Below are 23,869 nucleotides of genomic sequence, written 5' to 3'. Positions count from 1 at the left end.
CTCTCACTTTCTTTATTTTTACATTTGCTAGGTGAAAGTTATAAGCAATCACTTCAGTGGAGTCTACTTATGTGATGTATTTCTGTCCCCTGAGATGTTTCCAAAAGCACAAGGTATCCTGTAGAATAGCAGGTTCAATGGCATGGAACTCCACAGTGAAAAAAAGACTGCTGCAAAAAGTCACACACCAGAGAAGGTTCCCTCCTCGTAAAACATTTCCAATACATCAACATGGATCATCTTCTCCAAGCATTGGGGCCTATAGAAAAAGCATACTCAAAGGGAGCTCCCTAAAAGATTCAAGAAACATCTCAAGAGAAACCACCAAGGAATCATTCACAGCCAAAAAGCTATGTTCATGGGTAATGATCTACTAATGATCTAATAATCTACTAATATAATGCAATATAGTATCTAATATATAATATATAAGTAACTGTCCACTACAGTTCAAATTTAAATAATTGGTAATTAGAATAGAGTTATTTAGTTATTTATTATATTTAGTCCTTTCAGATGGAAAACATTTATACATATAAATGATGTGATCCAAAGTGCATGTGAACAGCGGTGAAACACTTTCTTATGAAGTGTTACATTCATACGAGCAGACAGAGAAGTTTGAAGTAAGTTTGGAGCAGAAGAAATAGAATTAAACCTTGTGTATATTGTCAGCTTTACGCTAAGCTAAAATGCTATTTCTAGCCATTTTACATGCATGTTACCAGACACAATCATATTTTTATATCAAGAAAATGTATGCCTGGGAATTGAAGCACGCGTCGCGGGATACACCATAGCCGAGAAGACAGGCCGCCACCCCACACGTCATGGACCAGTGAGATGGACCAATCATGGATCCTTCTCTGGACACTCCCCATTCTACACGATGCCCCCTTTCACCATGAGGATGACTGATTACCCTTTATTTTGAACACTTCTCCCCAGTACTGAATTCTCCCCATTTATGAATATTTTATGTTTATTATTATTTGTAATAAATACCTCTCTGAGGCATGACTCTGTTTCTGTCTCTTGCTATCCCCACCACAATATGTACAGAAATGGTCAATGAATGGATCAGTGAACAAAATCCAAATGAACGATGAATCAAAATACCCACCACTAAATGGAAAGCCAGGAATAAAGACAAGCAGGGTGTTGCAAATAATGAAGCATCCCTTGGCTAATCATATTCGAGGACTGGAACAAACTTTTGACAAACTTACCTGAAATAACATTTCTTGTGATCAGAATTGGGTAAGTTGCTCAAAGAAAGAAATTCACTATAAAGGACTTACTACTGCTCAAATTTAAATCAGATATTACTGACAGTACTGATTACTTCAATGGAAAAGTAATCACATTACTAGTTATTTTAAAGTTTAAACTTTCTAGAACACTTCACAGAAAAGCTTTTGTTTTACCACTCAATGAACTGTTCATTGGCTCGTTTCTGTAATGTGGTGTTGATCTTTCAGAAAAGAGGCATAGGATCTAATCGCAGCTTCTTTAATGATAGCAAGGAAGAAGGTAATTCAATAAAAATGGAGGAGTAAAAAAATAACTAAATATATTGTACATCAATGCTACAGCTTAATATAAGTACAAGAACTGACATTGAGTGAAGGAAACAAGAGGGTATATCTACACAGATTAATAATGAGGGAACAGTGAACAGCTGTGGAAGATGGAGGGCAGGTGAGTGTAATCAAAAAGGTGCATACTGGGAAATGTAGTCCATCAATACAACCACTTTACAACCTTATTTATAAACATTATTTTTATTGTATTGTATTGTATATGGTTGAGTGACAATAAAGAGATTTGATTTGAACAAGGGGAAAAACTAAACAGTCACTGAAACTGAACTAAAGGTGAGGGAAAAACACAAGGCAGTTTGTGACAGTTTGGAGGATGGAAGCCCTTAAAATGCGTTATGCGGCTACACTGTGTTTTCTTTGGGATATCTCTTCTGTTCATTACAAATGATTAACTTTTGCAAGTTTGATATTGCTGGAGGTCTTTTTTCTATATATATAATTACTAAGTGTAAATAGTGTAAGCACGTTTATCTGTCCAGTGGCGGTCTCCAATAATACGGGTGAAGGTCTCTGCGCGTTACTCTCTTTCTTGTTACGCAACACAACAATATTAAATGAAATACATTTTCTCTTATGTATTACCTCGTTATTTCATCTAACTCCATAAATGAAAAAGGTTTTTAATGATATCTGAGCATCATTAAAAGTGAGCGAACGTTTGATTATTCTTTTAACTCCTTTAACTATATTTTACCCGTTTAGATTAAGAAACTATGTCGCTTTGAGGTCCTCTCGTGTTTTTCTCTACACCGCGGGTCTCACGATCACAAGCGGTGAGTATTGGATCATCAAACAGAGGTAATTGCTATATACCTGAGATCGGTCACGTTCAAGTTCACACAATCAAAGATACTTCAGTATAGCCCCATGGAATTGCACACACTTGAATGTAACTTAACGTTTTCTTCAGTAGAGGTCACGGCCACTATTACAGATGTAAGTTGACCAACATAACTTCTATTTTAATAGCTTTGGATTGGCCATGCGTACACTTATCTGGAGAAACATCAAATTAAAACAGAGGTAAGACACACCCGAATTTAGATTGGTCAAGCAGCGTTTACTGTTCTAAACGGAAATTCCCTTTTTGTCTTTGCAAACCAAGTACACTTGAATCGATGCCAAATATTAGTCGTCACTAATCTGATGCAGACTTGCGGTACGAATCGTTTAATCTGTTTGGGAAACACAATGTCAGAGTCAGTCAGAATAAAATCAAATGTTGACAATTTATTGACCAGGTAACATAATCAATTCATCAATTCCAATTAGACAGTGATAAGTCAAATTTAGACATTTTATCAAAACATAAGAAATTCGAATTGCAATCACCTGATATAAATTACACACAGTAAACTGTGTGGGCTCGTCTGACTACAGAGAACCCTGAGCAATGTGTCACATTTCCTTAAATACCCAAACCATGAACAAGGGAATTTTGGGAGTGGTTAGGTTTGGTAGTCCTGGGGACATACCTCATTGACATACAGGCAGGGATGGGGACAGACCTCCAGAATTATACAGCATTTGGCAAAGACCTTTGAAACTTGTGATTGATTAGGTCCTTTGATGTTTACAAAGAATATACCTACATGTGGCCCCTGTGGGAGATTTGGAAGGGACATGTCTCTAATAGAGTGCAGGATTCTGTTAAGTTCTAAAATCTTAATGGAGATTTGGTTTTTCTGAAAAGGGAATGAGACCACCTTACCAGTTGCACTGCAACCTCTTGAATGATATCAAACATGTATGAACAGAAAACCTCTTATATTACAGAAAAGGATGTAATTCTAAAGTGCCCTTAGGTGAGATAGAGGTCAAAAATGGGATTTGTGTTGTATGGTCCTTAGCAAGTAGGGAGTGTTATCTTGGGTGGAGATGTTCGTCTGTGTGAGAGTTTTATGACGTTGGTTCTCGCAGAGTTCTTTGACTTTGATGTCAGCCTTACAATAGTACAGTGAGTAATAGTCAAGTGTTATCACATAAACAGGTTTATTTTAAAGTGAGGGTCATGGTAACGGATTATTAATGAATGAAATCTTATTGAATCCTCTTTAAAATTAACGGTTTTCTTTAAATCTTAGAAAAAGAAGAAGAAATTAAAGAATATCTAGTTTTAAAAAGCATGTGCCTAGTTCTTAGAAATGTAATTTTTGTATTCATGATGCTTCATACATTTAAAAAAACAAACTTTTATATCATATTCTACAAATGGTTTGATCTAGTGGCTTTATTAATGTCAATGAAATTAATAAAACATTTCAAGTGGTGTTATCATTAATTAGAGTAATAAGTAATACTTTCCTATAGCACCTTGAGTACATGTGAATCTACAAAAATATTACAATGAATTTTTGAGGCATAGATAGGTTAATCATACAATAAGTGTTTAACCTTTTAACTTAATGGGCAAATGAAAAAAAAAGTGTCATGTCCATCAAGCTTCTAATCCAATCAGAGTACACCATATTCCATGCTTGCGTTGAAATCGAAAAAGAAGCAAGTGCGATTTTGCTCCACACTTCCCTCGCTCTGTCTGCACATGGTGAACTTAAACATACATTTAAGATCTGTTCTGTTCAGACCGAACATAGGAAAAGGAGGACACATTTAAAATACATTTTATAAATATGTTATGTATTTATCGATTGTACTGTCTAGGGCAGAAGTACACAAATGGGTGGAATCGGCTTCATAGCTGCTCAACCTCTCCATTTTCTGTTGAGTCTTGTGGAGATCAACGCACTTGTCCTTTAGACACATCATTATAATATTTATTTTGATTTATTATTTTACATTTTGTTAAGAGATAAGACATTTAAAATGTGTAGTAACCATGAGCACCAGACATTTAAAGCATTATCCTGCTAAATGTTTGTGGAAATACATTGTGTTTTGTTAAGTGTGCAGTTTATGTTCAGTTATTTCAATGATTTAGAATTATTTGATTAAATGAATAAAATGTAGGAACAAACACTTTAGGATTTATTACTAACTGACAAGTAACACCTCAGTTACTTTTAATGGTTTATAATGTTTTTTCACTTCATAATAATGGTCCAGATAACCTTTAACTACCAAGGAAGGAAACAGAGATCTCATTCATTAATAATGTGCAACCATGACCCTCACTTTAGAATAATAGTCCAGATCATTAGTAATTCCTTCATGTTTATGTGGTAACACTTGACTCATTATTATGGGATAACAAAATTATTAAAAAGATCTCCAGCAATATCTAACATGCTGAATTTAATCATTTGTAATGAACAGACGAGATAACCCAAAGAATACACAGATTGGGCACATAAATTCCTATATTTCTGTAGGGTAAGCTGACTATGATACTCCACCAGACAGTGAGGCGCATGTTTGTCTGTAGATGCACTTCATGATCATGTTCACAATAAAAATAACCATTCACATTATAGACACATTAATGTTTTGATCAGTAATTAATTAGTAGTTATTTTAAATTAGCCATAGTTAGTTAATAGTTCTCAATGAGGCAAATCAAGTTCAGTAAGATGTCAGATTAACTACCTCAGTCATCAGTTTGCTATTACTTACTGATTAGTTAATTGTGTTTCCATATTAGTTAATAGTAGTAACTAAAGTGTTAATGTAGTACTACTCATTTATCCTGTATTAATTCCTGCATAATTACCTATTAATTACACTACTTACACTACTTTTTAGTGTAAGTTTTTGTACAAAAACATAATTAGTTCATGGAAATTAATTACTTTGTAATTAGAATAGTTTGTAGACAAATAATTTGTAGACAAATAACTTCTTTAAAAATGGTTTGAAGTTTATTGAGAGAATATCCAGATTGTACAAAGCTGCAATCTGGCAAGGTGACTACTTTAAAGAATACCATAATAATCGTAAATATAATAATGTTTGGTCACTGCATAATTCCCATTTCTTTTGTGTTATTTTACAGTTTGACTTTTATTCTAAGTATGTTGAAATAGTATTAATAAAGAATGAGTGTGTCCAAACTTTTAACTAGTTGTCTTGCCTTATAATTGTTGCTGGTCGGGATACAGTTAAAGTTGTTTCAACCCTATTAATCAAGATTTCTATTTATGTTCTCCCAGCATGTGGAGTGTGATGTGTCATGTCATCACAGCCCTCCAACTGCTGCACATCATCTCTCAATAAAGATGAAAAAGATAGACCTCATTCCACTCCATCAAGAGCAGAGAAATGCAATACAAAGAGAGCTGAGAGATATACTGGCATAAAAAGAACAGAGGAGCAAGAGAGAGAGAGCGAGGAGCGGTATACACAGACAGAGAGTAACAGTACATTTAACACACAGGCCTGCCACTGTTCCACTGGATAATCAGATGGGACACAGAGCACTTAGCACACAAGATAACACAATGACATAGAGTTAATCATGGTGTGTTTATTTATGCTATCTGTATAATTTATGAGCTCTTTGTTTTATCACAGCTCCCAAACATTTTTGAGCCTTAAAGAGATGGTTCAGCCAAAAATGAAAATTCTGTCATAATTTACCCACCCATGTTATTTTCTTTCTTCTGTGGAACACAAAAAGAGGTATTAGGCAGAATTTTAGGATCTGACATCCTCAGTCACATGTACAAGAGCAGCATCAACATTTCCTCCTCTTATGTTACATAGAATAAAGAAAGACATATGGGTTTGAAACAATGTGAGAGTGAGTAAATGACAAATAAATTTACATTTTTGGGCAAACTAACTATTTAACTGAATCAAAATATATAGGCCCCAATTTATTAATCACCTGAACAAACTGTTGCTTGTCATCAGGCATTTAGCCTTGCATGTCTGACTTAACTTTGGAAGCTCTGCAGTTTGAAAGCAACAGGTGTCATTTGCTCAGAAAAGAAACTACATAACATGAAGAACTGCAAAAGATTTTAGGTTAAGAGAATAGAATATTCATTTGGCTACATCAGCACAGGACTATATTTCTATGTTTAAAAAATTTAAAAAAGTTTAAAATGGTCTGAACAGAGATTATAAGGAATTCAAAATTCAACACACTCATTCTCATTCATTTCATTCTTTATAGAGAAACTCTCACATGCAAGATTCTTTGGAGAAAAAAAGATAATCAAAGTATCCTCCAAGATGGACCTCAATGTTCTAATGAAAAAAAAAAGTAGCAATCTAACTCCATCTCTTCATCTCTAGACTGGTCAGATCATTACTTTGTCTCTTATATACAGTGATCAGCTAATGTTACTCAATCTGCACCATGCTATCGTTCAGGTAGAACTATTCTTTCGACCACTAAAGATAGCTTCACTAATAATCTTCCAGATCTATCTCATAAACTCAGTATACCCCAAAGCCTAGAAGAAGTTGATGAAATAACAGAAAATATAAATACACTCATTTCTAACACTCTTGATATTGTCGCACCCCTTCGATTAAAGAAAATTAAAGAAAAAAGCTCTGCACCTTGGTACAATGATCACACTCATGCTCTCAAGAGAGCAGTTAGGAAAATGGAGCGCAAGTGGAAGAATACAAAATTAGAGGTATTTCACGGTGCATGGAAGGATAGTGTATGTAGCTACAGAAAAGCACTAAAAGCTGCCAGGTCTGCATATTTCACTCATAGAAAATAATCACAACAATCCTAGGTATTTATTCAGTACTGTGGCTAAATTGGTTAGGAATAAAGCCTCAACTGAACCAGATATTATGCCACAGCACAAGAGCAATGACATTAATTTCTTTACTGATAAAATTGAAATAATCAGAAATAAAATTATGCAATCATCTGTCATAGCACCTCAGAAAACAGTGTCTCGTTATTTTCCTTACGTGAAACTTCAATCCTTCGCTGTCATAGGTTATGAAGAGATAACAAACCTTATTGAATCATCAAAAGCCATAACATGTCTGTTAGATCCAATACAAACCAAGCTCTTAAAAGAGGTATTCCCTGTAATATTATTAACTCCTCACTATCCTTAGGACATGTCCCAAGAAACTTTAAGATGGCAGTTATCAAACCGCTTATTAAGAAGCCACAGCTTGATCGTGGAGAACTGGCTAATTATAGACCGATTTCAAATCTCCCGTTTATGTCGAAAATACTAGAAAAGGAAGTATCCTCCCAAATATGTTCATTTCTACAGAGAAATAGTATACAGTGCATCTGGAAAGTATTCACAGCGCTTCACTTTTTCCACATTTTGTTATGTTACAGCCTCATTCCAAAATTGATTAAATTCTTTATTTTCCTCAATATTCTACAAACAATACCCCATAATGACAATGTGAAAGAAGTTTTTTTGAAATCTTTGCAAATGTATTAAAAATAAAAATAAAAATAAATCACATGTACATAAGTATTCACAGCCTTTGCTCAATACTTTGTTGAAGCACCTTTGACACCAATTACAGCCTCAAGTCTTTTTGTGTATGATGCTACAAGCTTGGCACACCTATTTTTGGGCAGTTTCTCCCATTCTTCTTTGCAGGACCTCTCAAGCTCCATCAGGTTGGATGGGGAGTGTCGGTGCACAGCAATTTTCAGATCTCTCCAGAGATGTTCAATCAGGTTCAAGTCTGGGCTCTGGCTGGGCCACTGAAGGACATTCACAGAGTTGTCCCGTAGCCACTCCTTTGTTATCTTGGCTGTGTGCTTAGGGTCGTTGTCCTGTTGGAAGATGAACCGTCGCCCCAGTATGAAGTCCAGAGCGCTCTGGAGCAGGTTTTCATCAAGGATGTCTCTGTACATTGCTGCATTCATCTTTCCCTTGATCCTGACTAGTCTCCCAGTTCCTGCCGCTGAAAAACATCCCCACAGCATGATGCTGCCACCACCATGCTTAACTCTAGGGATGGTATTGGCCAGGTGATGAGCAGTTCCTGGTTTCCTTCAGACATGACACTTGCCATTCAGGCCAGAGTTCAATCTTTGTTTCATCAGACCAGAGAATTTTGTTTCTCATGGTCTGAGAGTCCTTCAGGTGCCTTTAGGCAAACTCCAGGCTTGCTGTCATGTGCCTTTTACTGAGGAGTGGCTTCCGTCAGACCTGATTGGTGGAGTGCAGCAGAGATGGTTGTTCTTCTGGAAGGTTCTCCTCACTCCACAGTGAAACGCTGGAGCTCTGTCAGAGTGACCATCGGGTTCTTGGTCACCTCCCTGACTAAGCCCATTCTCCCCCGATCGCTCAGTTGACCGGATGGCCAGCTCTAGGAAGAGTTCTGGTGGTTCCAAACTTCTTCCATTTATGGATAATGGAGGCCACTGTGCTCATTGGGAGCTTCAATGCGGCAGAAATTTTTCTGTACTTTTCCCCAGATCTGTGCCTCGATACAATCCTGTTTCGGAGTTCTACAGATAATTCCTTGGACTTCATGGCTTGGTTTGTGCTCTGACATGCACTGTTAACTGTGGGACCTTATATAGACAGGTGTGTGCCTTTCCAAATCATGTCCAATCAACTGAAATTACCACAGGTGGACTCGTAGACTTGAAGAACTCAACTTGTAGAAACATCTCCAGGATGATCAGTGGAAACAGGATGGACCTGAGCTCAATTTTGAGTGTCATGGCAAAGGCTGTGAATACTTATGTACATGTGATTATTTTTTTTTTAAATACATTTGCAAAGATTGCAAATTTAAGATACTTTCTGGATGCACTGTATATGAACAATTTCAGTCAGGATTTAGGCCTCACCACAGTACAGAGACTGCACTTATCAAAGTTACAAATGACTTGCTCTTATCATCTTATCGTGGCTGCATTTCACTTTTAGTACTTTTAGATCTTAGTGCTGCATTCGACACGATAGATCACGACATTCTCTTGAATAATGTTGGCATTTGTGCAGTTGCATTAGCATTGTTCAGGTCCTATTTAGCAGACCACTACCACTTTGTCTATGTAAAGGAGGAAGTGTCAAACCAAACAAAAGTAAAATATGTGCAGGAATCATGGAATAAGTTTCCACTGTTATGCTGATGATACCAACTTTATATTTCTCCAAAACCTGATGAGATTTCACAATTCTCCAAATTCTCCATGTATCAATGAAATTAAATATTGGATGGCCAGAAATTTTCTTCAACTCAATTCTGACAAAACAGAGGTACTAATTATTGGACCAAAAACCACAAAAAATAAGCTGCTAAAATATTATTTGACTCTCGATGGATGTACTGTTACATCATTGTGGCAGGGCGGAGGGCGGGGCCTGGTCATGATCCTACACATCTGGTCCCGTATTAGGCTAATTATGCCTCTGTGAGGGTTAAAGGTCGACTGCAGAGAATCGTGCGGGAGAGAGAGATTGTTTACGGACATGTCCGTCGTGTGTGTTTATGATCTTTAACCCTCACGGAGGCATAATTAGCCTAATACGGGCCCTGGTGTGTAGGATCATGACCCAGCCCGCCCTCCGCCCTGCCACAATCATCTTCAACAGCAAAGAACTTATGTGTTATATTTGATACCAATCTGTCCTTTGAAAATCAAATTACCAATGTTTGTAGAACAGCATTCTTCCACCTAAGAAATATTGCTAAATTACGGCACATGCTCTCTGTTGCTGTTGCCTAAAAACTAATGCATGCTTTCATGACCTCAAGACTAGATTATTGTAATGCATTACTATGAGGATGTCCAGAAAGTTCAATACATAAACTTCAATTGGTTCAAAATGCATCAGCCAGAGTGCTGAAGAGAACCAAGAAATATGATCATATTAGCCCCATTTTAACATTGTTACATTGGCTACCTGTTACATTTCATTTTAATTAAAAAATTCTGTTAACTACGTACAAAGCTTTGAATGGTCTAGCTCCACAGTACTTAAGTGACCTTCTACCACGCTATATTCCGTTATGTTCGTTATGATCACAAAATTCTGGCCTGTTAATTATTCCTAAAATATCAAAATCCAAAAAAAGGAGGTAGATCAACTAATTTATCCATCAACTCACAATTAGGCTGCTTTAGTTAGGTCTGCCAGAGCCAGAAACAATAAATTGCAATAAACTCTGCAATAAATTGAATGGCATCTATACTAATATTTATTTTATTTGTTTCCCTGTCTCAACATCGGGACTCCTATCCTGAGGTCACCAGGACCGGCTGGATCCAGCTCTGCTACATGTCGCTGTGTGATGATGACTAATAGCAGCCGGTGCCAGCCAAACATCACTTCAGTCTATTACGATGGACTTTGGAGGATGAACTGATGCCAAATCCAACCATAAGACATGGGATACTTCATATGCCACTGCCTGAACCTTGGACTTAGGAAAGATACCATCTGTCCTAAGATAATACTGTCCAGGTCGAACTGCGATGCACCTAATCTCTGCCTGCATCACCTCGGTCTATTGATGGACAACACTCTTGAAATGAAATACATAGACTATCAATTAATTGCCAACAAAACCCTTCATCAGCCAACCAACAAGGACAATTGCATCTACAGTATGTGAACTTCTGCAGTTATTCTAGGATGGACTTCAATGACATTAGTCATTAATCTTACAGTTCATAAAATATCTTTGTTTAAACACTGACCCTTAACACTTACTTAGTTTAATACTTTTTAAACATGGCTTGCACTATACATAAGTAATATTGGCACTATATTCATGATGTTAGTCAGTGGGGAATTGACCCCCACAATGAGTCTGGTTTCTCCAAAGGTGATTTTTCTCCATTAAACAACATCTTCTGGAGTTTTGTCTTCCTTAACACAGTCTCCTTCAGCTTGATCACTGGGGTTATAAATACAATTATTATTGAATTACTTATTTTTAAACACAATTCATAATCATATTTGATCAAACTACACAATGATATCTAAGACATTATAGATATTACAGTTTTATCTTCTGCTAATGCATGATCTTCTGTAAAGCTTCTTTGAAACAATGTGTGTTGTGAAAGGTGCTATTCAAATAAAAATGACTTGACTTGACTCTACCTCCATTCATCATACCAGCCAGAGAAACAGGGAGATGACACAGAAGAGCAGTGGGAAAATAAGTAAAGCTTACTTACTAAACCAACCAACCAATCAAACATCTATATTGTAAAAAGTGGTCAACTGTAATTATTATCCTAAAAAGCTACTTCTTGCTGATCTAGCCGAAAAGTTAAGTTGTTTTGTTGGTGTAGTCTAATATGTTCATGTTTATTCAGTCTTGAATCAAACCAGTTAGTTTAGATGTTACTACATAAAGCATGCATTTTTAGGTTACATTTTTGGTGTGTGTAATTAACTAGACAATCTAAACTACACTGTATGTCTAACTTTGTAAACAAAAGACAATCCTGAAAAGAGGACAATACGATAAAAGTACATTCAGAGTGTTGAAACAGAGGGATTAAAAGGGGGTTAAATGACGTGGATAATAAAAAGACAACTGAGTATAACATAGCTCTTATCTAGCACAATGGAAAAGCAGCAAGCAAAGAAATACATGTTATGTCTAGCATATCAGAATGATAAAATGAGAGACTCATTTATCTATGCACTAGTGCATTGAGAATAAAGGCAGTTTATGAGAGTTCATGAGTGATATTCTGAGCCCTCTGTGCCTTTAAGCAGTATTAAGTGACATATTGTATGCTGTGTGGTTATTGTCTAGCTTTCAATTGGTGGCAGCATGATGTTCTCACCTCCATGAAAACTCACAATACTCCCATAGAGGCCATACTCAAGTCCTGTTGCCTGGAGTAGCATTAATCTTATGTTCATGGATCAAGTAGCGTAAGAAGTGAATATGGGCAGCTGTTACCTTATGTGGATATTCCTACCTTATCTGACCCTTAACTATGACTTCCAAAGGTTGATGTGGTCAAATAATATATTTGAATAGAACAAGCTAATTTAGATGTTACCATATTCAGAACATTTTCAGGCTATTTTACAAAACAAGATTTTTACCCCACTCAAGTTTATGTGGATGTGCACTCACAAGGAGTCATCATAAGTTGTTAGATTGTTTTGCCCTGCAGACAAACAGTCTTTGAATCTGCTAATAAATATGTAAACCTTTCAGTCACGGCAAGGTGCTTGGCAAGAGTTTTGTTTTATACAAGTTTAATAATGAAAGGAAAGTTCGACAAACTGTGACGTTGGCTTTGTTGGTTTTAAAACACTTTTAAAAACCTTGATGGTAGGATTATTTGTTGTATATAACATAGATAGATGGATGGATGGATGGATGGATGGATGGATAGTTGGACAGATGGATGGATGGAGATAAGTTATTTAGAAAAATATTTGTACAAGCCAACATGAAAATATGTGGTGTAAAATGTAAATGCAGAGTTTTCTTCCTTAAGTGTTGACAATTTGTTTTCCTTAAAACCTCAGAGGAACATGAGAAGTGAACCATCACAGAGGAGCATGACCGACAACATGAAATCACCATGGAGAACCAAAAAAAAAAAGATAACTCTGTCAACAAAAGGCGTGCTGAACAAAAAAAATTATTCTTTATGATATCATAAAATATGATATCATAGACACCAGGAAGTATGACATTTCAGTTGGCAAAATACAACCTGACATGACTGATGCACAACAACATATTACAACAGAAGACAACACCAAAGAGTAGAAACATCCACAGAAGATCACAGATGAAAACAGACAACATAAAATTATGTATGACAGCATGATACAAGAAAATCAACGTGACATCACTTATGCTTATGTTATAATATTATAGAGGACACTCTATAATACAAACACAGAATGGCATATATAGGTGGACCAGATCAACTGTTTATAACAGAAGTGCATATTTAAGAGTGGAAAAAACCTCTGATGGCAAATTCATGGGTAAAGCACATTATCCAGCCACAGCTAAAGCTCTGCAATTCCCCTCTGCCCTGTCGAACAGATACCTTTCTCCCACACTTGGTGTTTTGCCATCGTTTTATGGAAAATAATTTGGCTATCGCATCAGAACTTTCAATTCTTCTGATCCCGGCCATTCCGAAATAAGGACCAGAAATGTCTGTAATGACAACAGATTTATTAGGCAAATGAATGACATGGGACATACCATAGAAATAAAAGGAAATCCTTGCTTATTAAAAACAAAGGCTGGAGTTGTAATCAGCCCCCACCCCAAAATAATGCACACTATGAGGGGGGTTCAGCCTCATAAAATTAAAACCACCAAGCCTTTTTTGTGGGGAACAGAGGGGACCCAAGAGGCTAATATGTGAGCTAAAGACTCAATTGAACAGATGGAGAAGCTTGGATTAGTTCTGAAAGCAATGTGAGATCACAGTTGTGTGTCTTTTCAGTCCTATCCCGTGTAGAAAACACATTTTAAGATGATTGATTGAGAACATTTATCCACTTTGGGTTTAACAAAATCAAACTTCTTATGCATTTAAGAAGAAGGGCTTTACATAATTGGGTACAACAACTGCTATGTTCTCATTCCCTTTAGTCAAGCACAGAAGAATGATACACATTTTAGGTTCTCTGTTACACTCTGTACTTACTGTCTGTCTTACCAATAACTTGTCTGGTGAGTGTCTTTCAACTCTAGGGAAAGAAGAAAAAAGGGTTGAAGAAAAAAGTGCACCTATACAAAATAACAGCTGTGGATTTTGAACTCAATTATGCAAAAATCGGTTAAACAAATACATTAATATTCAGTCTGTCAGCTGTTCTTTGTAACAGACATTATATGTTTGTAAGGCCCATGAAGAAACAAAAAAATAGGAATCACAATTGTAAATATTTTGGAATAATAAATAAATAATATTTATTTTATTTTAAAGAGACTAAAGGAGACACACCACCAAATATTAGGTGAAAGTACTCAAATCTGTCTACTATGTTTCATTTTGCAGTCATACTGTATATGCAACAGAACATTTTTATACTAATACTGTATATATTGACTTATTGAATGAATTATTCATATTCTGGAAATGTTCAATGTGTGCCTGGAACATGAGACCCTCATCAATACCATACATTAGACACTATCTGATTTAAAGAAAACTGAATTCATAGAAGCAGCAGGGTTTTGTGGAATGCCCTGAAGTCTGACTCTCCCAGCACTCCTTTCCATTTCAGAGTCAGAGTAAATATTTGTATTGCCCTTTAAAATGGGAGAGAGGATGTCAGCCAGGCATTGATAATGCCTTTATATACATCACTTTGCTTCAACTCACAATCAGAATTATTTTTGGCATTAGCAATGAAAATACAACCAAAATTCACATAATGTACATGTACATGCAAACACAAGTAATTACATTCATGCCATGGAAATCCTGGATAGTATGGGACAGACTATTTAATTTAAATATTTTACATTTATGCATTTGCAGACGCTTTTATCCAAAGTGACTTAGAGTGCCCTTGTTACAGGAACAATCCCCCCGGAGCAACCTGGAGATAAGTGCCTTGTTCAAGGACACAATGGCGGTGGCCGTGGGAATCAAACCAACAACCTTCGGCTTAACAGTTTAGTGCTTTAGCCCACTACGCCACCACCACTTCAGACACTCCCATTGGTATACAGGGGTTTATGTGGAAAAATGTGCTTGCTATTAAAAAAAAAGAGAAAAAAAGAGAAAAAGTTCAGCCTCTCATTTAGATTCTATTAACATTAACTTAACAAATGATACATTTGTTCGAATTTACAATCATTTTAAAGAGTCTAATCCTTTATCAGATGGTCGTAATAGTAGTCAACAAGAAAAGGGAAAAAAATGACAAGAAAACAATGTTTCATCAAGACGCATGTCTTACAATGTCAAACAGTATAAAATAGAACAAGGATACCTTTGTAAACAAATAAAACAAATATGTTCAAGATGGTGTACTGGTTTGGCCCCTGAATAAATGTCAATAGATGCAATACATGAGCATTAGTATGAAAACATCTGCTGCCCCCTAGTAGCCATTTGCTGCTTTAAGCCATGACTGTATGAAGCACTGCGTTCCAAAATAAAAAAGTATGTACTCTTTTGTGACAGAAAAGTGTATACTTTTTAGTGTGTAGCAAAAAAGTGTGCAAGTATTGGGACAATCACGTTATAAAATTGCATCTTGGAACATTTTATTGTATGTATATGAGACTTCACTATTAATATTGAAGGGATAGTTCATCTAAAAATGAAAATTCTCCCATCATTTACTCCCCCTCATGCCATCCCAGATGTGAATGACTTTCTTTCTTCTGCAGAACACAAATGAAGATTTTTTGAAGAATATCTCAACACTGTAGGTCCTCACAAAGTGAATAATGGCCAGAAATGTAAAGGTCCAAAAAGCAGATAAAGGCAGCATGCCAGGTTATATGATAGGTGTGGGTGAAAAACAGATCAATATTTAGTCCTTTTTCACTATCAACCTCCACTTTCACTTCCACATTTTTGGTGATTTGGATTCCTCTTGCATACCGCCACCTACTGGTTGGGGCTGTTCAAATGTGTAGATTTATAGTGAAAAAATACTTATGTATTGATCTGTTTCTCACCCAGACCTATCATATCAATTCTGAAGACATGGATTAAACCACTGGAGTCGTATGTATTGCTTTTATGCTATTTTAGCATTCTGAAGCTTTCACATGACTGAGCCTTTGAATTAGCCACGTGCCCTCATTCCAAAACCCCACCCTACAAAGATAGCTAAAGGGCAGCAATGTTTGTTCCTGTAGCTTTCACATTCAGTGGCACAATAGCACCCACAACTGACAAACATTATGAAGCATAGCTTCAATGATCCACTTCAAATACAACACTATGAGAACAAGCTAAATGATTGACAGGTGAAAAGTGTCAATGTCAGTGGTCATATTTTTGTTTGCTGTTTAAAAGTCAACAGCTGTCACTGAGAAAAATACAACAGCCAGAGGAAAACGATTAATTTATATCGACAGTATTCATTGACATTTCTTAGGTCTTTTGTTTATAATGCCCAACAAAGATTTAACAGGAATTAAAATTAACTAAATTGAGTGGCAGTGGATTCTGGCTTAGAATTGACACTTAAATGAAGCATTTTCCAAAATAATAAAAATAAATAGTAGTTGTTAGTTAAATAAAAATTATATAAAATGTGTTAGTACTTATGTCAGAGACCATTTTTTCAGATATATTTGCTCAAATCCTTCCAGAAATATTTAACAATAACCAAAAAAGTTATTCAACTGTCTCATATTTGTAAAAAAAAAAAAAAAAAACATACAAAAGAAAATAGTAATTTTTAAATGTATTTATAAAGCATATATTTCAATTCGCAGTCAGATTCCAATCAATCGTCACATTACAGGAAGCAATGTGTCACACTGTAACCATCGTGTGTGATTCCGCTTCCGCTTCAGTCGGGATTTTTTTTTTTTTTTGTCGGCTCTGCAGGAATGTGTGGAAATGCTCGTGATGGGGAAGAGGTAACAACGCACCTTCCTGCTGACAAATGAACCGACTAACAGATGTCAATGCCTTTGGGTTTCGGCACTGAGGATAGCGGAGACAGACTCGGATCGGCGTGTAGCTGAATATCTGTCCTATTATCCCACATTCCTGGAGTCGCATGATTGATTGAAACTGCTCCTCCTCCTCATGGCGAAAAACACACTGTCCTCGCGATTCCGGGGAGTCGACATCGACGAATACGACGAGAATAAATTCGTGGATGATCAAGATGAGGCTGCCGAACAGCAGGGACCCGACGCGTCAGAGGTGGACGATCTCATCAGGCAATATCCTTCAGTTCAGTGCTATTGATATCACTGTCATAGTCAATGATCAACAGTCTTCTTTATTATAGGTTACTAGTCAAACATTTCAGGAGAAAGTTTACATTTCTTTATTACAAGATCATCCGCAGACCTTGTCCTAGATTAGTGTATTTCGTATATTATTTACGCATAGATTGTGTCTCATAACCTTGTGAGCTGCCTTCTCATGCAGCATTTTGGGCATTACAGGTGCGTTTGAACATTCATATGATGGCATAAAATACTATCGGATGTTCGAATTGAAAGTTTGAACGCGCCTTTGATGCGCCAGAATGCTGCCGAAAGCTCGAATCGAATCATCCTGTGATGGCCTAATATGTTGCTGAATGTTCGAATCAACCGTTCGAACACGCTTCTGGTGGCACAAAATGTTCCCGAATTGTATATTGAACTATTTAAACGTGCCCCTGATGTCACAAAATGCTGTTGAATGTTAAAATTAACTGTTTGAATGCTGTTGTGATACTCAAAAATGCTGTTGAATATTTGAATCAATCATTTGAACGCTCTCCAAAATGGATATTGAATGTTCGAATCAACCGGTGGAACTAAAATAGTGGTGAATTTTCGAAACCAGCCATCCAAACACACCTCTGATGTGCAAAAATGCTGCAAAATGTTCTTATTAACCATTCAAGTACACCTCTGGTGCTCTAAAATGCTGTTGAATGTTCAAAGAAACCATTTGAATGCTGTCAAATATTTGAATCAATTGTTAAAACGCACCAAAGATGGTGACAAAATTAAATTGAATGTTCAAATCAACCATTCGAACATGACCTGATGGCCAAAAGCTTGTGTTGCAGAATGTTTGACTCAACAGTAACGAACATAACTAACACACAGTATCAGATTTGGATCGTGCTTGTTGGACTGATACCTGATCCGTCTAAAAGCTTCAGTATTAGAGCCGATACCAATCCAGGTATCAGATCAGCGCATCCCTGGTTGAATGTTCAAAAATAACCATTTGATCGTTTTTTTTTTATGCTCAAAAATGCTTTTGAATGTTTGATGCCAAGAAATGCTGTCGAATATTCAAATAATCTGTTCGAACATGCCAAAAATTCCCCAAAATCTGTTGAATGCTCTTATCAACCTTTTGAAGATTCCAAAGGTGCCAAAAAATGCTGTTGAATTTTCGAATCAACTGTCCGCCAAAAATATCTATTGCTATTGTTGTTTTTGTTGCGTCTGAAAAAACTGAACTTTTATGCATTATTAAAGGCTGAAGGTGTGCTGATTACATTCTTTTCTAGAAAATGACAAGGCCATGCAGTTTTTTCAGCATGTGAGATGTTGTTAAGAAATTATGGCTGTGAACCACTAGGTCTGCCTTTTGCATAACTCATTTAGCGTTTGACATTAGGATTGCCTTCCCCACTCAATTTGATGTAATTTATTTAATAAGGTCAACAGATTTGGTGACTTGATTTGGCAGAACTCCACATTTTTATAAAGACAAACTTTAAGAGGTCTTTAAGAGGTTTGCTTTAGAGTCAGGACTCTCTCCATCACTCTCACCAATAAAGTAAAGGCCTAACTGAATTAACTTTGGATTCCTTCCTGCTAAAGTGTGTGTCATCGGTATGGACTGTTCTAGTGTTTGAAGGTTTGTCTTGGCAGCAGGTTATGCATGCTCATTCTTTCCTCACCCTAAGAAACCGTGATTTCACAACGACTTCATGTATTAAGGGTGTGAATGATGTGACTCAAAATCTTAGATTAGAGATTAGCCAGTGAAATTAAAACTCCTTAATAAAGGAGCTCCTTTTTTTCTGAAGCTGTATGTTTAAAAGACTTTTTCTTGCATCCTCATTGATCTAAACATGCCTGCATCAAAGTAAGATTTACATGAGACATTTTAAAATATTCTTTTTATCTAAGGAATGCTCGTTTGTGTACTTTGTGAGTGTTTGACTGGCTGGTTAGCTTTCCTTAACTAACTGTGATGCACAGGGGACATGATGACGGCATTTCACATCGCCTTGAGGAATCCACCAATCAACTCCAAGAATCTGGCAGTGAAAGTAAGAGACATTCAACAAATTCAGTTACTCTGACATGTTCATTCATCACCTTCAGATGTTCAAGAACACTCTGTTTTTAAGGCATAACAGGTTGTCAAGTTTTTCAGAATAATGAGGACATCATGATGACATTATGATATGGTTGAAATGTGTTGTTGTATTCATTTACCTCTAGGGGTGTTTCATTCTGTGCTGTGGATGGTTTGATATTAAAACAGTAATCTGTGCGTTGCAGTGATTTAATGGCTGCAACAGTAATATGATAACAGGCCAATGTTTAATAATAAAAATGTAATATAGTAAAAAATACAGTGAAATATGCCTTAATTTGTAATGAATATCAGAAGAAGCAATAATGAAATATAAAATGCATTAATGATAACACAAATAAAGAATTATTCTGCAAAGTTATATAGTTCAGTAGCCTAAATGAAGGCTATTTATCATGGTTTGACTTTGTATCAATTTAGCGCATTAAAATAAAATTCAGATGATACGTACATTGTGTGTTTTAGAGTGGGAACTATCCATTTTATAATAAATAATGCCAAGTAATATCATTCAATAGCCTAACTAATAGCCTAACTGCATGCTGTTTATCGTTTTAATGGTTTGTAGCAACTACGTGCATTATTCTGATGTCCAGTCACATGTGTGCGTGAATCAAAATCAGCTGTTATATTTTTAATGGCTTTGAAAGTGGCTCCTCCAGTTAGATTTAGAACAGAACTGTCTGTTTTTATAAACATGTTTATTAGGGCTTGGTATCGCCAGCCACCTCAAAATACGATACGTAGTGCGTTACACTTCAGGATTCAATATATCACGATACATCACGATATCATGATTCGATTCTGATTAACAAGATTTTCATTCCAATTCATTTGGGTATACAGTATTTCAATTATAATGTCTGTTTTGATTGCATACAGTATGAAATCAATTATTTTTCAGCTAATGCGTTGATTAATTACAGGGAACCTTCAAATAAATGTCTTTAACTTGCATATTTTATATCGCATATATGTTTTGCCACATGTTTGTTGTTTACATGTCTAATTTGTACTATTTACAAGTATTTACATTGATATGTAGAACAAGCGCTAAAACAGTACTGTCTGTTTAAGACCAGCATCAAGGACTTTGACAGAAGTGTTTATTTTGGTCTAATAGCTTTTTATTTACTGCATCCATGCTGTGTGATTAGGATTAAATGTATAGTTTGTTGTTTTTGATCAAGAACTGATCAATAACTAACTGAAAAGAACAGAATGGACATTAAAAGTGACATTATTAAATGACAAATGGATTGCTTGGATCTTAGTTACATATGCGAGCGATTTGCACGCATATGAGGCTAGAGGGTTGCGGATAGAAAGAACGAGTGATCTTGGGATTTTCGCTATTAAGCAGAAAATCGATATTTTTGTCCGGGCCTGGATCGAAATGCGTGAGAGAGGCCCAGCACAAGAGAAAAAGTCTCTCTCGCTGACTGCACTGAGGAATATTGCTTTGGTGTGCGAGAGTTTGCACTTATTTAGATGACCTACTTCTTTATTAAAATGCTGGACATGATATGAATGCACACATAGTTGAATTTAAATACCGATACATGGATGTAAAGTATTGCGATATATCGATATATGATTGTTTTTACACAGCCATAATGTTTATGCATTTCAGCTGTACCATCTCACGAGAAGACCTTTTTGACCTGCATTTTTCTATTTCACCACCCCCATCTCTCCACTTTCTTTCTATTTCTATCTCAACCTCTGCCTCAACCTCCATCTCCTCTCCCAGGAGCGGGCCCAGGCAGCGGTGTTACGAGTGTTGACTGCATTTAAGAGCAGCGATATTGAGCCTGCGGTGAAATCTCTGGACAAGAACGGAGTTGACCTGTTGATGAAGTACATCTACAGAGGCTTTGAGAAGCCCTCAGACAACAGCAGTGCCATCCTTCTGCAATGGCATGAAAAGGTCTGATATGCCTAATCTGCCCTATGTTTGATCTCTGCGTTTTCGCTTCTCACACATCTGTTTCTATTTTCGTGTTTATCTTCTTCCTCAGGCTTTTGCCGTAGGGGGTCTGGGATCCATCGTACGGGTGCTGACTGCGAGAAAGTCCATCTGAGAAACAAAGTGTAAAGAGAGATAACCAGCCATGGGATTTACTCTCATTTCTCTGTCTTAGACATGGACCGCTTCCTCTCTAATGACTCAAATCAACTTGTCAAAGCAAAAAATTTATTCGGGGAACACCACACTACCACAGCCAATAGATTATTTCACTCAAAAGCAAGAGGCCATACAAGATATTGTATGATATTTAATGTAAATTATTGATTCTTCTATATGTTCTTATGGAATTCAAACAGCCTGGCACATTTCTTGACTAATGAAATCGAACCGTTATTGCAACAGTCCGTGAACTGCAGAAGAAGGACAATGAATCAAATGGAGAGACTTTAAAGAATAAGCCCTGAGCTGAAATTTCAGGGCATTAAATACTGTGGCGAATCTGAAAGTTGTATTTGCTTGTTTTACTTAGTTGCCAGTAGTTCCAAGTCTCATTTTTCTTATTGTACAGAAAGAGGATGATGTTTAATATATAGTATTTAGGTGGTGAATCTATGGTTTCATTCGTAGTGTTTGATTGAATTAGGTTGGTATAGGAGGGTTATTGTGAAGTGCCTGGTGCAATAAAGAACATAAAAAGTGTTTGTTTTTTTTATATATGATTAATTGGTCTATTTGCCCAAGTATAATGAGCCCACCCCCAAGTTTCTATAATATTCTGGGCCTTAGAAATGGTTCAGGTCCCTCCCTCAATGTAACTCTTAAGGACAAAACCGTTAGCAAGTACTACTTGTTACAGTTTGATGGAATAATGGCAATTATAATGTCATTGCACAGGTGAAGGTAGAGTCAGATTGTTATAAACAGTGAGAATGTTCACATGCATGATTCTACACCGATTACACTTAATAAGCTAACAACATGTGAGATCATTTAAATGGCTTTTATTAATGAAATCTCATAAACTGTTTAAGTAAAAAATGATCAGCACATGTAGATTTCATCCATTAACTGGATTTCAAGTTGCTTTGTAAATGCCTTTATTGGTGTTTTTATTGGCTGATCTACTGGGTGCTATTCAAAAAGCAGAGAATACTCAGATTATTCCAAATATCATGTAAAGCTGGTTTTATTGTGTTGTCTGATTTATTAATAAGTGCATGTAAACACACTCACTCATTACATATAGATGAGAAATTTGGCAGTTGTATTCAGTGCTGGGTAGTAACGGATTACATGTCATCTGGATTACGTACTCCGATTACTTTTTATGGATTACATTATTACTTATTTAGGCAATGGCAGTAAATTGTACTTAATTTATTAAGTCCCCTATTTCTTTTTTAAAATCTTGTACCTTTTTTATTCTAAATAAGCCTACCAGTGATGCACAAGACCATACCTTCTCATGACAAATAATTATGCAAATTACTAAACACTGCTGATGTATAGCTGTGAAATAATGTCTTCATATCCAGTGAATTTCACTAATTATTGATTCTGGAAAACAAGTTTAAAAAGAAAATAATAATTTTCATCTTTGCAAAAATATACACACAAACACATCATATAAATTCACATTTTCTGCTTCAAGTTGTCTTCAAAGCATTTAAGCAACATTATATCAAAATACTGTAATTATCATACTCAAATGAACAAGTCATCAAATAAACAAAGAGTTAGGTCAGAGCAATAATCATTCAAAAAGAATCCGATTAGAATACTTTCAAATATAATCCACAAGATTAAGTTGCTGATTTGCTATTTTAGTTGTCAATTGTAATCAGTATTGGATTGTAATTCTGACGTTATCAACCAGCACTGGGTATCTTACAAATTGTAATCTATTGGAGAAAACAAACCGAACCTTGAAATGATATCTTTGCTTTATCTAATGTATGATATTATTTTAATTCTTCTCTCAAATGATTATGAAAGTCTTTGCCTCGTCACTTTCAAATCCACTTTTACAACAAGAAGAGAGAGTAGTCAGCACTCACATCAAGATACAAGCATAAATATGACTTCAAACAAAATCACTGAAAAGATTTTTAATTTTATTTTATCAAGACTTGATGTTCTTGACATACCATAAAGTGAAATCAAAATAAGGATGCAGTGGTATTTTGAAGCAACCAGAAACAATGGATACTTCTATGATGGCTACAGTATTATAAAACATTTGTGCATGTTCTCCGTTTGTGCTAAATTAACTTTTCAAAATAAATCTTATTTCCAGACTGTTTTACACAGGGCATTTATATATATTCTCCAGATGTGTTTTAACTTACAATAAAACAGGGTGTAAAAAATGTCCAGTTGAATTTGAAAAAGAAATGACATTTTCAAGGGAAATAAATACATAAAAATTAAGCATGT

At 36.0% G+C, this 23,869-nt stretch overlaps 1 protein-coding gene across 1 annotated transcript; it reads left to right on the top strand.

Moving 5' to 3' along the window:
* Window positions 1-16,971: 16,971 nt before the first annotated feature.
* Window positions 16,972-23,841, top strand: LOC127630926 (actin-related protein 2/3 complex subunit 5-like protein). Its single transcript, XM_052108806.1, has 4 exons — window positions 16,972-17,343; window positions 19,340-19,411; window positions 21,215-21,391; window positions 21,483-23,841. The coding sequence occupies exons 1-4, from the start codon at window positions 17,203-17,205 to the stop codon at window positions 21,543-21,545; spliced, it is 453 nt and encodes a 150-aa protein (XP_051964766.1). The 5' UTR covers window positions 16,972-17,202; the 3' UTR covers window positions 21,546-23,841.
* Window positions 23,842-23,869: the final 28 nt, after the last annotated feature.

This window comes from Xyrauchen texanus, chromosome 37, assembly GCF_025860055.1.
Source record: "Xyrauchen texanus isolate HMW12.3.18 chromosome 37, RBS_HiC_50CHRs, whole genome shotgun sequence".
NCBI lineage: Eukaryota > Metazoa > Chordata > Actinopteri > Cypriniformes > Catostomidae > Xyrauchen > Xyrauchen texanus.
This window is presented reverse-complemented; position numbering and strand designations above follow the sequence as displayed.